This window comes from Sus scrofa, chromosome 11 (assembly GCF_054392235.1).
Source record: "Sus scrofa isolate SSC_HxYL_T2T_F1_AM1 chromosome 11, Sscrofa_HxYL_maternal_Yorkshire_Landrace_v2.0, whole genome shotgun sequence".
Lineage (NCBI taxonomy): Eukaryota > Metazoa > Chordata > Mammalia > Artiodactyla > Suidae > Sus > Sus scrofa.
In genome coordinates, this window is record NC_139393.1 from 24,919,130 (window position 1) to 24,934,816 (window position 15,687).

At 44.8% G+C, this 15,687-nt stretch overlaps 1 protein-coding gene and 1 long non-coding RNA gene across 3 annotated transcripts in view; one reads left to right on the forward strand and one right to left on the reverse strand.

The window, feature by feature from the left end:
- The window catches only part of LOC146398595 (uncharacterized), a 256,858-nt gene that overhangs the window by 227,515 nt on the left and 13,656 nt on the right, over positions 1-15,687 (forward strand). For both annotated transcript variants that reach the window (XR_014819566.1, XR_014819567.1), the window contains one exon: positions 15,265-15,381. This is a non-coding gene — a long non-coding RNA (uncharacterized LOC146398595). The remainder of the gene's footprint in view (positions 1-15,264; positions 15,382-15,687) is intronic.
- TNFSF11 (TNF superfamily member 11) overlaps positions 13,975-15,687 on the reverse strand; it is a 37,065-nt gene continuing 35,352 nt past the window's right edge. Inside the window, exon 5 of the mRNA XM_001925694.7 lies at positions 13,975-15,494. Coding sequence (XP_001925729.5) covers positions 15,073-15,494 — 422 coding nt within the window. The 3' untranslated portion in view covers positions 13,975-15,072. The remainder of the gene's footprint in view (positions 15,495-15,687) is intronic.

A 15,687-nucleotide genomic window follows, 5' to 3' on the forward strand; every position in this document is an offset into this window, starting at 1 on the left:
GTGTGATTGCTTTAGCCAGTAGAATGACACAGAAATTACAATGTGATGTTGTCTTATGTATCTTCACATTTTCCTCTTGTGGCTCTTCTATCGCCACGTAAGAGCACGCTTGTCGATCCCACTAGGATCAGAGAGGAGGATGAGGAACACGTAGGGCAGGGCACCCACCAGACATGGGGACGTGCAGTGAGCAGAGGCGCCCAGCCCAGCCTCCCTCAGGCCACCCACCGCCAACCTGCACATGTGGAAGCCACGATAATTAATGATTGCTGTCTTAAGCCACTGAGCTGGGGGCAGTTTTTAATTTAGCCACAGCTAATGAATACCTTAGATGAGAAAACTAATTTGCTGCGGCTCACGATGTTATTAAGTCAAAGATCTGGATTTCCAACCCAGACCTGACTGACTCCAAAGTTCATTCTTAATCTTGAGTCTACACTATTTTTCCTAAAACCATCATTTATGTAATCATTCTCCTGTTGGACAACTAAGTAATTGTCTGTGTTTGGCACTTGTAAGTATGCTTTTTTGGTAAACATCTTTTGACATGTATGATTCTCTCCCATTCTGATTCCTAGGATAGAATTTCTCTGTCAAAGGATATGGACTTTTTGAGGAACTTGATGCATTTTGACTGCATATTTTTTAAGAAATTCAAATCGGGAGTCCCCGTCATGGCTCAGGGGTTAACAAATCCAACTAGGAACCATGAGGTTTCGGGTTCAATCCTTGGCCTTGCTCAGTGGGTTAAGGATCTGGCGTTGCCGTGAGCTGTGGTGTAGGTTGCAGAAGCGGCTCGGATCCCGCGTTGCTGTGGCTCTGGCGTAGGCCGGTGGCTATGGCTCCGATTCGACCCCTAGCCTGGGAACCTCCATATGCCACGGGAGCGGCCCAAGAAATTGCAGGTTCAATCCCTGGCCTCGCTTGGTGGGTTAAGGATCCGGCATTGCCGTGAGATGGGGTGTAGGTCGCAGACGCAGCTCGGATCCCGAGTTGCTGTGGCTGTGGTTCAGGCGGGCAGCTACAGCTCCGATTCAACCCCTAGCCTGGGAACCTCCGTATACCATGGGGGCAGCCCTAGAAAAAGACAAAAAGACAAAAATAATAATAATAATAATAATAATAAATTTTTAAAAACATTTTAAAAAGATATTCAAATCATCCAAAGAATAATGTTAATTTTAAATATTCTAGTAGCCATTTTGCAATATATACATGTATGAAATCAGCATGTCATACACTGTATGTGTCTGTATGTTATGTCAATATCCTGATAAATCTGGAAAAAATTAAATGAAACCTCCCCAAATTCTAATAATTAACTAGAAGTTTAATTAGTATATCCCAGGGCCAACATTACAATTTTAGATAAACAACGCTTAAGAAATATCTTCTTAGGAGTTCCTGTTGTGGCGCAGTGATTAACGAATCCGACTAGGAACCATGAGGTTGCAGGTTCGGTCCCTGCCCTTGCTCAGTGGGTTAACGATCCGGCGTTGCCGTGAGCTGTGGTGTAGGTTGCAGACGCGGCTGGGATCCCGTGTTGCTGTGGCTCTGGCGTAGGCCGGTGGCTGCAGCTCCGATTCGACCCCTAGCCTGGGAACCTCCACATGCCGCGGGAGCGGCCCAAGAAATAGCAACAACAACAACAACAAAGACAAAAAGACAAAAAAAAAAAAAAAAAAAAGGAAAGAAAAAAAAGAAATGTCCTCTTAGGCAATGTTTACAAAATTCAAACTATATGAGGAATCCTTCTGTTACAGCCATGGCATTTTTTGCAAGATGCTGTATATCTGTGCTTTCATATTATATATCGCTGGCTGCATTTTATAGTCAGAAGTTGATTCTTTTATCTGGAATAATGCATCCTATTGCTATAGGAAGTTACTTTGAGGAGTCATTTTTAACAAATGCAGAAAAGAAAAAAAAAGTCCCCATCTAAACAGGGTACTCCCTGAAGGTGAAGTTAGCAGCAATTGTGTGGCAGCAGAGGAGTTAAAGCTGGCTGGAGGGTGATGTTTTTAGCGGTGCTACGTCTCATAAAATGCATGTCGGGTGGTGACATGTGAATAATGTTACTTCTCCATTGGAAGCCTTGGTGACAAATATAGATGGATGTAAATCGCTCCCTAAAACCAGTGTGTGACCCCAGTGTGGAAAGCAGGACGGACTGATCGATTGATTGCTTTTTTGTTTTCAGGGCCTCACCCTCAGCACATGGAGGTCCAATCAGAGCCAGGGGTCCAATCAGAGCTACAGCTGCCGGCCTTCACCACAGCCACGACAACGCCAGATCCAAGCCGTGTCTGCAACCTGTACCACAGCTCATGGCAACATGGGATCCTTAACCCGCTGATCGAGGCCAGGGATCAAACACACAACATCATGGTTCCTAGTCGGATTCATTTCTGCTGCGCCACGATGGGAACTCCTGGAAAGTAGGATTTATCAGTGTTTTTGTTCACTTAGCACAACCACTTCGGCCCTAGAACATCAGTGTCCAAACTCTCCTCCCGATAGCTGGTGGTCAGCAAAAACCAATGCAAAGAAAGATCACCCTTGGTCTCCCTAAAAGGAGCACAGAGGAGGCTGAACCCCTGAATCAGAGGCAGGGAGCCTAATAAATGTTCCTTTGTGTTTTCACACCCTGGTTTTTCCATTGCCTTTAGAAGACATCGGGGCAGAGCCAAGCGCGCCTCCTTCGCCGGCCCTCCTGGCCTTGCTGCAGAGTCCCACATCCAGCTCTGAGCTGCACAGAGCCCAAGACCAGTGCAGTCCTCAGGCCCCTGCAACCGAGGGGTTTCAGGCTCTGCCAGTGCTGACTTAAAGTTCATAGTAATTTTACCTTGTAATTAATTTGCTCTATAACCAAAACCTGATAGGACAGTGGAGCCGGAGCTTGGAGTGTCAGATCACCTGTGGTCCTACCTGTCCTCATGCCCTCCCCTCCCCTCCTCCATCTGCTCCCCATCCTCAGCAGACATCACTGTACCCACCACCCCGATGGCAACCAGATCGTGGGGGTGGTGTTGGGGAGGGAGGAGAAGCCCATGCTTGGCTCTCGGCCTCTGCCCCCAGCAGGCACAGCAAGGGGAGAGAGGAGAGCAACTTCCCCATCGTCGTTTTGGGCAGGAAGTTCCTATCCCCTGTGCAGCCTTCTCGCACAGTCCGCCGTGTTATTTACTGCCTCGGTACTGCCGGTGGTCAGAGGGTTGCTGTCTGAGTGATCGCTTCCTCTGGCTGGTTGCTGCCACTCTTCCTGCTTGTCCCGGTCGTGAAGGGGGACGGGGGGCCTGTTCGCTCTTTCTCTGTCCCCTCAATTCCACAGTCACAAAGATAACATTCATCACTTAGAGTATCAGTATCTTCATTTCAGTAATGAGGAAATGTGACAGTGAGAGAGGGGAAATGGCTTATTCAGGGTCACAGAACTAGCCAATGGCAGGGCCAAGGCGGGAGCCAGATCTTGTGACTAAATTCAAATTCCAAATCCAGCCTTCCCCCCACTTCAGGTCCCTGGGGGCCTTGACTAGAGGACCTCATAAGGGATGTTGAAGCCCAGTTCCCACCTGACCTCACCTGTCTAAAGGTAATGGCTGGGAGTTCCTGCTGCGGCACAGCAGGTTAAGGATCTGGCATTGTCTCTGCAGTGTAGGTCACAACTGCGGCTCAGATTCGATCTCTGACCTGGGAAATTCTGTATGCCGTGGGTGCAGCCAAAAACAAATATGTCAATAAATAAATAAAGGTAATGACTGCATGTAGCTCTCAGGAACTTCTGCTGCCCAGTGTTTAGACGGGATGTGGACAGAAAATGGAAGACATTGTACAGTGTACACCTGACCTCTTGTATTGTGTATCATACAGTGTTGACCAGGGGTCTATGGAATATAACTGCCTGGATTTGAATTCAGACTCTGCCACTTACCGTATGCCCTTGATCAAGTTGCTGAAGCTCCCTTGCCTCGGGGATGAAGCAGAGCTACAGCTGCTGGCCTTCACCAAAGCCACAGCAACCAAGCAATGCAGGATCCTAGCCATATCTGTGACCTACACCACAGCTCATGGCAACGCCTGATCCTTAGCCCACTGAGCAAGGCCAGGAATCAAACCCACAACCTCATGGTTACTAGTCAGATTCGTTTCCCCTGCACCACAGTGGGAACTCCAGCTTCCTTTCTTGATTCCTTCCTTCCTTCCTCCCTCCCTTCCTCCGCCCCCTTCTTCTTTCCTTCCTTCCTTCTTTCCCTCATTCTTTCATTTCTTCTTTCCCTCCCTCTCTCATTAAATATTCCTTGGACAGCCCCTAGTTGCTGGTCACTGGGCTGGGTACCCTGTCCACAAGGATGAATAAAAAACAGTACCCAGGGAGTTCTCATTGTGGCTCAGTGGTTAACGAATCCGACTAGGAACCATGAGGTTGCAGCTTCGATCCCTGGCCTTGCTCAGTGGGTTAAGGATCCAGCATTGCCGTGAGCTGTGGTGTAGGTCGCAGACGCGGCTTGGAGCCCGAGTTACTGTGGCCGAGTTACTGTACGCCAGCAGCTATAGCTCCGATTCAACCTCTAGCCTGGGAACCTCCATATGCCGCGGGCAAAAGGACAAACAAACAAACAAAAAATGGTCTCCAGAGTTCCTGTCATGGCTCAGCAGAAATGAATCTGACTAGCATCCCTGAGGATGCAGGTTTGATCCCTGGTCTCGCTCAGTGGGTTAAGGATCCAGTGTTACCATGAGCTATTGTGTAGGTTGCAGATGTGGCTTGGATCCCACGTTACTGTGGCTGTGGCGTAGGCTGGCTGCTACACCTCTGATTTGACCCCTAGCCAGGGAACCTCCAATATTGCTGTGGGTGTGGCCCTAAAAAGACCAAAAAAAAAAAAAAAATTCCCCACTCTAGTGAAGGGAACAAACAGTAAGTGTATAATTACAGTTTAACCTTTGAGCACTAAACCAAAATGCCACGGGACCCCAGAAAAGGGACAACTAACTAGCTGTGGCCATGAGAGTAACGAAAGCTTCATATAGAAGGGGGGGGTTGAAGCTGTATCTTTGAGGACAGGGGCAGATATGGGGTGGAAAGGAGGAAAGTCTGCCCAGAGCAGGAGGCACATACACAGAGGTTTGGAGGGTATGTGTGGTCAGCGAGGTGACAGGTGGTATTTTGTTTGGTGTGACTGGGGCATAGCATGTGGAGGCCAGGGGACAGAGATTTCGGGAGAAAAGCTTGCAAAAAGGAGGTTGATGCCAGGGGATGCTTGGCACTTAATCTGTTGGCTTTGAGGAATGATGTACAGCTTTGGGACAGATAAGCGACATGATTGTGACTGTGTTTTAGAAAACTGTCCTGCCGATGGAGGAAGGAAAGGGAATTGGGGGGCAGGGTTGGGTAGGAAGAACAGACTGGGGTGTGGCCGCATCAACTTGCTGACACAAAAATCGACTATTGCTGAGTTGAAACATATTTCTCCATCATCTAAAAGACCAATTTTTGTGGTCTTTTGAGACAGTTGTTCAGTTGATCCAAAGCAATTGTTAGGTCATCTCAAAACTCAAAATGACGACGGATCTCACGTGTTGAGCAGCCAAACACGTTTGGAAGAACCAGCCTCTATCAAGTTCATGTTAAAAGAACAGAACATTTTCTCAGCGTATTGGCCAGAGCAGGAAATGGAAGGGGAATTTCGGATTTCAGAAAAATGTGTGCAGGCTGGAAATCCAGCCTGAAAACATTCCTTATAAGCTAAGTAAGCATGGATGGAGGGTTCAGGTGAAGGTCACACTGCTGTGCGCGGTTTAGTGCTCATTAGGTTTTGCTGCAGAGAAATCTTCCATTGTGCTTTCTGTACACCCAAGTGACACAAGAAGCCTTATCAGTATGGTTTTCTGGAAGCTAAGCATATAGCTCCCTCTGCTCTCATCTGGCTTCTGACAAGAAGCCAGTTTGTGAGACTTGCAAACCTTACTCTCTTTTCCACTGGGATCCCCTCAAGTGGCTGAGCCTGGGCCAGTTGTGCTTATTTTTTTTTTTCCTCTGAACATTGCTGTGCCCATATTTGATGCCTGGAACTGCTGTGACCATTTTGCTAACACCAAGAGGGTGAAGCCAACATATGAAAGAGAACAGATCAAAGGGAACAGTAAGAAGCAAATCTGGAGTCTTGACATACTATACCTGAAGCTTGATTGACCACTGGATTTCTTGTTATGGAAGAAAGCAAATTTCCTAATTCCCCCATGGCTTGTTTAAGTTACTTTGAGTTGAGGTTTTCTGTTACATATCAAAGCATCCTGAGTTATACCTCCCACAATACATGGACACAATACTCTCTCTCTCTCTCTCTCTCTCTCTCTCTCTCTCTCTCTCTCTCTCTGTCTCTCTCTCTCTCTCCCTCTCTCTCTCTCTCTCTCTCTCTCTCCTCTCTCCTCTCTCTCTCTCTCTCTCTCTCCCTCTCTCTCTCTCTCTGTCTCTCTCTCTCTCACACACACACACACACACACACTATCACTCTTCTAACCAACTCTTGCTATCTGAAATGCCTCTCCTTCTGAGCCATTCATTTTATTGGGGGATTTTCTTTCTTCTATAATATACATATCTCTGGGAGAGCCTCTCTGAGACTTTGTACTTTTCTAAAAATTGGTTTCAATTTTGTTCAGTATCTCTTATCAAATTCTAGACACCCTAGGCTATGAGGACTTTAGATGGAGGGGTTCTTGTCTGGAAAAAGAAATAGAGAAGAATTATCTAGGCTGACATTTTCATAGACTCTCCTCCTTTTCACAGTGAAGCTGATCAGCCTCCCCAGGCTGAGAGCAGAAAGTAGAAGTGTGAGCTGTGGGGGTGGGGGCTGGGGAGAAGAAGATGGATTTGGTCCTGAGACCCGAATTCATTGCTGCTTCAAGGACATTTTTACTTTGCCTGTAGGAAAGAGAAAGTGGTCCATTGAAACGCTGATTAAACTGCACTCCCCTTCTGCCTTTCCGCCTTTCTCTTCTACTTTAGAAAAGGCAAAGGTGGGAAGAGATGAGCTCAGCATCAGGCATGTGAAACCGGAGCTCAGCAGGGAAGAACCACTTGCAGTGTCAAATCAAAGTAGAATTAGGAGTTCCCGTCATGGCTCAGCAGAAACAAATCCAACTAGGAACCATTAGGTTGCAGGTTCGATCCCTGCCCTCGCCCAGTGGGTTAAGGATCTGGCGTTGCCATGAGCTGTGATGTAGATCTCAGATTCGGCTGGGATCTGGCATTGCTGTGGCTGTGGCGTAGGCCAGTGGCTACAGCTCCCATTCAACCCCTAAGCCTGGGAACCTCCATATGCCGTGAGTGCGGCCCAAAAAAAGACAAAAAAAAAAAAAGTAGAATTAATTTGAAAATCTGGGTCAACATAGAGACCAGCACACAAATTGATCCCATGGATGCCTAAAATCTTCCCCAGAAATGACTTCTGTTTGGGAGATGGTACCAAAGTGGTTAAGACTTCAAGACAGGTGCTTGATGCCCAAAAGGTCCAGTTGTGTAACTGGCCTGACTGACTTCAGAAATTATGACACGATTCAATCTGTATCACAACGTATTCCTTCTGCCACGTCTGCCCAACATTTGAACTCTCAACATTTAAAGCAGACTAAATTGGTCTGTTCCTTATGGGTCAGAACCCGTATTCTGATAGACCCAGGGCTTTGAATGACTCACCCTTTTCAGGGACACCAATAGCCACAGAAAAGCTGTCTAAGTCCCTAGAGAAGATTATGTCATATGATGTTTTTTTTTAATAATTTTTTGTTTGTTTGTTTGCTTTTTAGGTCCACACCCACAGCATATGGAAGTTCCCAGGCTAGGGGTTGAATTGGAGCTGCAGCTGCCGGCCTACACCACAGCCACAGCAAAGCCAAATCTGAGCCACACCTGTGACCTACACCACAGCTCATGGCAACGCCAGATCCTTAACCCATGAGTGAAGCCAGGGATCGAACCCGCAACCTCATGGATAAACTAGTCAGGTTAGTTTCCACTGTACCACAATGAGAACTCCTTAAATAGATAAAGCCTATCATATTAACAGTACACAACAAATTTCAAAGGATTTTGTTGTCAAGCACAGGTAAAGCTTTCTCCCAGGTTTGCCTGTTTTCCTCCCTTTAGACAGCTCTTACTGACAGAAAAGACAGATTTTTGCAGTGCTATTGGGCCAGAAGCTTAACCCTCTTTTTCAGGCCCATAAATGCTCTCTGGACACTGGAGCTTGCAGGGTTAGGCCAATATTTCAGGCTTAAATAAGAATTTCTAGGAGTTCCCGTCGTGGCGCAGTGGTTAACGAATCCGACTAGGAACCATGAGTTTGCGGGTTCGGTCCCTGCCCTTGCTCAGTGGGTTAACGATCCGGCGTTGCCGTGAGCTGTGGTGTAGGTTGCAGACGCGGCTCGGATCCCGTGTTGCTGTGGCTCTGGCGTAGGCCGGTGGCTACAGCTCCGATTGGACCCCTAGCCTGGGAACCTCCATATGCCGCGGGAGCGGCCCAAGAAATAGCAACAACAACAACAAAAAAAAAGACAAAAGACAAAAAAAAAAAAAAAAAAAAAGAATTTCTAGATTTTGAAACATCACAGTGTCTATTGGGCAAAAAAAAATATCCTTGATCGCTGATCCTTATTATGTCACAAACAAAAACCTTCAGCTGACTTGCTCGGTTCCTTTTCACAGTCTAGTTTAAAAAAACTCCCATGCACCTTAGTAAACAGCCATGCCACAAGGATGCCATCTTTCCATCTTACCCAAGCAGCTTGCCCGCTAAGGGGACATTTCAGTTAACTTGTCTCTGTCTGTCAAGCTCAGTGCCTTGTTGAGGGCAGAAAAAAGGTGAACAAGTCGTCATCTTTAAAAAATTCATGTGGAGCCTCTGGGGTTTGTTTAACACATTCAGGAAACGATTCTGCTTTGAAACTGTCCTGCTTGCTCACCTCGTCTTCTAAAATCAGGAGGATGGTGAAAAAACACGTGTTAGGAGGGAGTGATGGAAGGTTGGATGCTAAGCCTGGTTCCTGCAGGGCCTGTTAGCCCCTAATTCCAATCCCAGTCTAAGTGGAAGGCTGTAAACAGAGAGGAACTGCACCCTGGAGAGAAGTCCCTTCTTCTCATTCTGAAATACGCTTCCCAAAGCATCCAGCTTGCATTTGAAAGGTACCCAGGCCTGTGGACCTGGAGACGATCATATTAAGTAAAGTAAGTCGGACAGGGAAAGACAAATATGCTACCACTGATGTGTGGGCTCTAAAAAAATACAAGTGAACCTCTCGACAAAACAGAAGTAGACTTAAAAATATAGAAAACAAACTATGGTTACCAAAGGAGATAGTGGGGGAGGGATACGTTAGGAGTTTGGGATTAGCGTATACACACTACTGGCTATCTGATAGGTAAACAGCAAGGACCTACTATATAGCACAAGGAACTACACTCAATATCCCATTATAACCTATATATATCTATATCTCTGTCAATATCTATATTCTTTTTTTTACCTGCAAGGCCTATTTATAGTACATGCATTATTATCTATTATATGTATACATATTATAATATATATATATATATATGCCTACATCATGGGACTCTAGATTCATTTAGTGCCAAAAGCTTCAATGTCATTTCTCTATGGAGAAGATCAGCTTTCTTGCTCTTTATGGTTGAATTCAATGGTAGTATAACATCAGTCAGGGAAGGAATTTTGAAAAGAAGGAAATATCCATAATCCCATCTCTCTAATACAGCAACATCCTCACAGTCATCTCTCTGCTCTAGGATCTGTCTCCGTGCCAGTCACAGGTCTGGGGGGTTTGGGTTGAACGTGGATGGGACTTGTCTTTCGGAATATGGGCCACCCGTGTTGGTGATTTTTGTAGATGTGAAGGAGATGGCAGGTCCTGCTTCTTGTTCTAGTGTAAACCTGACGCTCTGTGGGCATCGCTCGCTTCCTCTGCTGCGGAGTTTTCCTGCACTTTGGGATTTAGGTAGACTCCTCTGGACACCCCTTGTTTCATGACTTATTTCCTTAATTTGCGCACTTTTGATGTCTCATCTATTATTTGTGCTTCTCCTCAAGTTGTGTGTGGACTCCTCTCCTTGTACCTATTAGAGTCTACTACATTTTCCTTCTAAAAAAAATTTTTTTCACCACACCCATGGTATGTGGAAGTTCCTGGGCCAAGGATCAAACGTGAGCCACAGCAGTGACAATGACGAATTCTTAACTGCTGGGCCACCAGGGAACGCCTTCCTTCGAAATTCGAATACAGTAAACCTGAGCAAGTGTCCTCGGCATAGATTTCCCCACCCGGAGAAGGTTCAAGGACACCACCTCCTACCAGCGTCTCCTTTCTGAGGTCATGGCCGAAACAAATCTGACTAGCATCCATGAGGATGCAGGCTCAATCCCTGGCCTCCCTCAGTGGGTTAAGGATCCGGTGTTGACATGAGCTGTGGTGTAGGTCGCAGACACGGCTCGGATCTGGCGTTGCTGTGGCTGTGGCATAGGCCGGCAGCTGTAGCTCTGATTAGACCCCTAGCCTGGGAACCTCCATATGCCGTGGGTGCACCCTAAAAAGACAAAATGGCGGCTCCTATTTGAGCTCCCCCATTGCCTAACCTCACAACTCTTTAACAGAGACAGGGAGACTCCTCCTTTACAAGACAGGAAACTGAAATCCAAATGGTGATCACCTGCCCAGGGTTACCAGGCAGCAGAGCTCAGATTCCAACCCTGCTTCTTGCTGAGGTCCGTATCTGTGATCGTTCTTTCAAAAGACGTTCGTGTCTCATGAGATGCTCTTATGCCACCCACCTTCTTCAGATTCCATAGGAAAAGGGGAAAAAAAAGGATTTTGCCCCCAAAAATGACATTTCATGATTTTAAGACCCCAATCAGGGAGATGGAAATATCTATTAACTTTTTTCAGGAGAACTTACTGTCTCCAAGATCAGTCCTGATCCCCAGGTTCTTAGCTCTGGGTGCTACTCATGGAATAACTAACTTCTAACTCATTCCTTTGCTAACCTCTTTGAATTTTCAAAACAGAAGATTCTCCAGGATTTCTCTACAGATATTGAAAGCCAGTAGTGACATGAATAATGTTATAACTGGTCCACATCTGATACCATCAAAGAACTTGTCATTGCAAATAGACAGAGCACTGGTCAAGATGCAGTACCAACAGAAAAGTCAGTCAACAAAGGAGAGGGGAGTTATGGACAGATGATTAAAAAACGGAATTTTTAAATGGCAAGAACAGAAGAGTAGCAGTATCACGAAAGCGTTATTAATCGGAAGGATAGATTTCTGTTTCATACCTAACATCTAAGACTCACTGTGTACAAAGTTTTTAGTGTACAAAGTGACACACAGCTAAATCATAATAATGGGAATCAATAACTAATTAGCATTTCTAAATGCAGCTACTGGGAAACATATTTCAATTTCATAGCAAGGAAGCCAGGGAATTGATTAACAGAAGCCAAACATGAAGCCAACACATGCTTGCAGTGCCCCCAAATGACTCCACAGGCTAAACGTGGAAATGCAAGTTGCATCAAAGTTGGGTTCCTAAAATGTCCTAAGTGTAATCTCTAGCTGCATCGATAATCAGACCCAGAGAGAGAGGAAGAACTGTAAGGTTCTTAGGGTCCCACCTAAGTCACTGGGGAAATGGGTCTTCTCTGGCTAGTTCTCTAGAATGGCGGGATAAGGGCGAATGAGACAGAAGGAAGCAGGAGGAAAGGCAGGAAGAGCATCTTCACTAACAAGAGCTACACACGTAGTATTTTGGGAAGATGCTAGGATGCATGGGTCTGGTAGCCTTGTGAAAAGTGACTCAAGAAGACAGAGGACTTCACATTCGGCATGTTTCCCTTGCTTCGGATGAGGCATATGTTGGGAAGAAGATTGAAATGGCGTAGTTAAAATGAGCAAACCGTTCCGTTTGCCATAGCATCCAGTCTGTGTTGGTTTCCTGGCATTTTGTCACCCCTCAATATTTACTGCACTTTGCTGAGTGCTGACATGATCTGGTTTCATGTCCGTTGGATGCAGCAGCTTCTCCTCCCCCAGGGCCATTAGAGAAACTCAATGGTCCTCTAGGGCAAGAGCTGGGGATTGGGGAAAACTGAAAAGCGAAAGATTAAAATATTTAGGAGTGGAAGTGGAAAAGGGGGTGAGTGAGAAGAAAAAACAAGAGTAAAAAGTAGCATGTGAATGGGAAGAGTTGAGTAGATCCTGCTCTTCAGAGCCTGAAAAGCCATGAGCATCACCAGAAAAGGGAACAAGCCTTTCCCAAACCTCCTAGCCTCTCTACTTGCTACACTTGACACCTTCAAGGCGCAGGCCAGTTCACACCAACATTTCCTCATAGTAGATAAGGATATGCAAGACCATCCACCGTGTTAGATCTCTAAGCTGTCCACTGCTACCGTGTATTTTCTTACTAGATTCCAGGTTTTTTCGATCCCTACACCTTGGGTTTTAGTGCATCTTCGAGTTGCAAGTTAGTTGCCTCTAAGTTAAAAGGGGGAAATGGAGACTCTATATCCACTTTTGGAGCCATTCCAGCCCACCTTCTATCCAGACTGATTTCTAGACCTTCTCTGACCCCCAAGATTGGGTTCAGTGTCCCTTTCTCTATTCCCACAGCGCCCTCTAGGTGGCTGTACCCCGGAGTTCACCACACTCTTGCTGGGCAGGGGCAAGAAGAGTGCCATTGTATCCCCAGTGCCTGGCACAGTGCCCTGCACGTCATTAGTGCTCAATAATGAGCACCCACTGTGGTAGATGGAACGATTGGCCAACGGGGACCTGGTGTATAGCATAGGGAACTCTACCCAATATTCTGTGATAATCTTGGAAAAAAATATCTGAAATTTGGGAAAAGAATCTGAAAAAGAATGGATGTGTGTATATGTATAACTGAATCACTTTGTTACACAGCAGAAATTATCGCAACATCTTTAAGTCAACGCTACTTCAATAAAACGTTAAAACATGAAATAAATAAAAGAAGAAAAAACAATGTGTATGAAACAAACAAATGGATAAATGCAATTCGTGTTTTGAAGCGACAGAATCATATCCTAGGAGCCAGGGTAGCTAATAAGGCTCTATATAACAAGATTTTATGTCAGTGGAGAGTGGAGAAATTCTCCAGCTGCCCTCAAAATTAATTTTTCCTTAAACCAAGAAAAATTGGGTCTAGCCATTGGGATCTGTAACACTGAAATGCTATTTTCTATCAGTCTACCACAGATTTACTGATAGTTTGAAAGTAGGTGTATGTTGGTCAATGATCCAAGTCCTCCCTTCAAAGACCTGCCATTTGAAATTTACAATTTCTTCTTTGTAACATTTGCTGTTTCCTTTCTCCTTCCATCTTGTCACAACCATCAAGAAACATTTATCCACAGATGGCAAGTGCCTTAAATTATAGCTTCCTGTGACTTCCCAAGCAGCTGGTTTTCTTCCCTCTCTCTGTCTCTCACGTAGAGCGATCACCATGGGTTAGATGGCTCCCCACACAAATTTCTAGCAGGAGGAGCCTCCATCCTCTCTTAATGCTTCCTCACCAGTAAGGGACGTGAGGTACAGGGTCTCCTCCAGGTCACATGATTGTCCTGTGGGGCATTTTGAACTTGTATAGAGCACCCCTTTTTCTCACAACACAAGCATAACAAACTTTTCTCTCTTTTTTTTTTTGAGTCCTGAAGCCTCTGTGTTCTATCTGGCTACCTTCTTGCATATGAATCCCTTGTAAATTATTTTTCAAATTCCGAGGCTCATTAATTTAATTGAACCTGTTCCTAATTTTTAATTAAATCTGCATGTCTCCCAGTAACCTTTGGAAAGATAGTAGCCACATTACCATATTGGAGAGAACGGGATCACAGAACAAGAGAGACATAAAAGAGAAGCACAAAAATCACAAGGCAGGTTTTCTTATAAATTTATTTTCATACCAAAAAAAAAATAACATTCAAAGGCAATGTTTTTATTGTATAATATAAAATGACTTCCCTAAATTAAAAATGGAATTTTTTTGCTGTAAGCCACTGCTAACTTTTCCATTAAAAATTTTTAACAATTTGCAGCACTCGTAGAAAAAAAACACCTGTTCAATAATTATATAAATACTCTTGACAGATCCCAGTAGCCCATTATGTATCCTTTTGGCAATGTCAGCTTTCTAAAGTCAATTAGCTTCTAAATTTGAAAGGCACCTGGTGGCCAGCATTCTGCTTAGTATTCAAGGCATCCTTTTTAATTTTTTTGCACAGACTTGACAAGTCTGAAAAATCTATTAAGTTAAGGAGAATGAAGAAATATAACACAGTTCATATTAGCAAACATTTTTTTTTTCCTGTAGCTGCAAGTTTTCCCCAGGGGATTTACAAAGTGCACCAGTTAAATACGTCTGTACATTTAAAACATTAAATATGTCAATAGCAAGACATTTTTTAAATATTTTGAATCAAATACTATAGCACAAATATAATTTACAATACTTTGCACAGAAAACATTACATCTGAAATATAACTTTAGATATTCTATAAAAATACATATTATTTTTCTCTCCTCATTAGAAAAAGTATTTATTTGCAGGTTCCAGCATGATGTAACAACTCAAAAGAATTTAACCCTTCAGATGGTCATCAGTCTGCAATTAGATGACACCTTCTCCACTTCAGCCACAGGGGGGTGGCACATCGCCACAGGCTAGAGCCAGAGAATTAACCCCTCCCATAGGCCAAACATGGTTATTCCTAAAGACAACCCTAACTGCTCCAATCTGCTTTAATTCTTGGAATTCATTACAAAATTGAAAAACCACTGTGTAAGAAAACCCTTCCATTGGCTGTAAATACATCTGCTCTCTACAGAGTTCAAAGGCATGGAGAGGGTCTTCTGGTACCCTGGGGGCCATACCGCTTAGTAGTCTCACACACCTATATACATCTTTCTTGGCTTGTTTTAGAGAAAGTTGTCTATGCATCTTAGGAAATACGTGAAAACAACTCCACAAAATGGGGCTCAGTCTATATCTCGAACTTTAAAAGCCCCAAAGTACGTGGCGTCTTGGTCTGGATCCAGAAGTGAAGGGTTGGATACCTCAATGCTGATTTCCTCGCCAGATCGTAGCTTAAAAAATCCTCCAACATTTATGGAGTAAAAATGGAATTCAGAATTCCCTGACCAGTATTTGGTGCTTCCTCCTTTCATCAGAGTGTGAGAACTCGGGATTTTGATGCTGGTTTTGGTGACATACACCATCAGCTGAAGATACTTCGCATCGAGGTTTCCTGAAGTTTCGTGATGTCGAAAGCAGATGTTGGCATACAGGTAATAAAAGCCGTCTTGGTTAACTATTAGTTTCCCGTTGCTGAAAGTCATGTTGGAGATCTTGGCCCAACCTCGGTCATGATACCAGCAGGACAGACTCACTTTGTGGGAACCTGAGGAAAGGAGAGGCAAGTGATTTAAAACCCACCCCTTCAGACAGGTGAGGGAGCAGGATGGATGGGAGATTTGGGACTGGCATATGCACACTGAGGTATGTGGAGTGACTGGCCAATGGGGACCTGCTGTATAACACAGAGAACTCTGCCCAATATTCTGTGATCATCTATATGGGAAAAGAATCTGAAA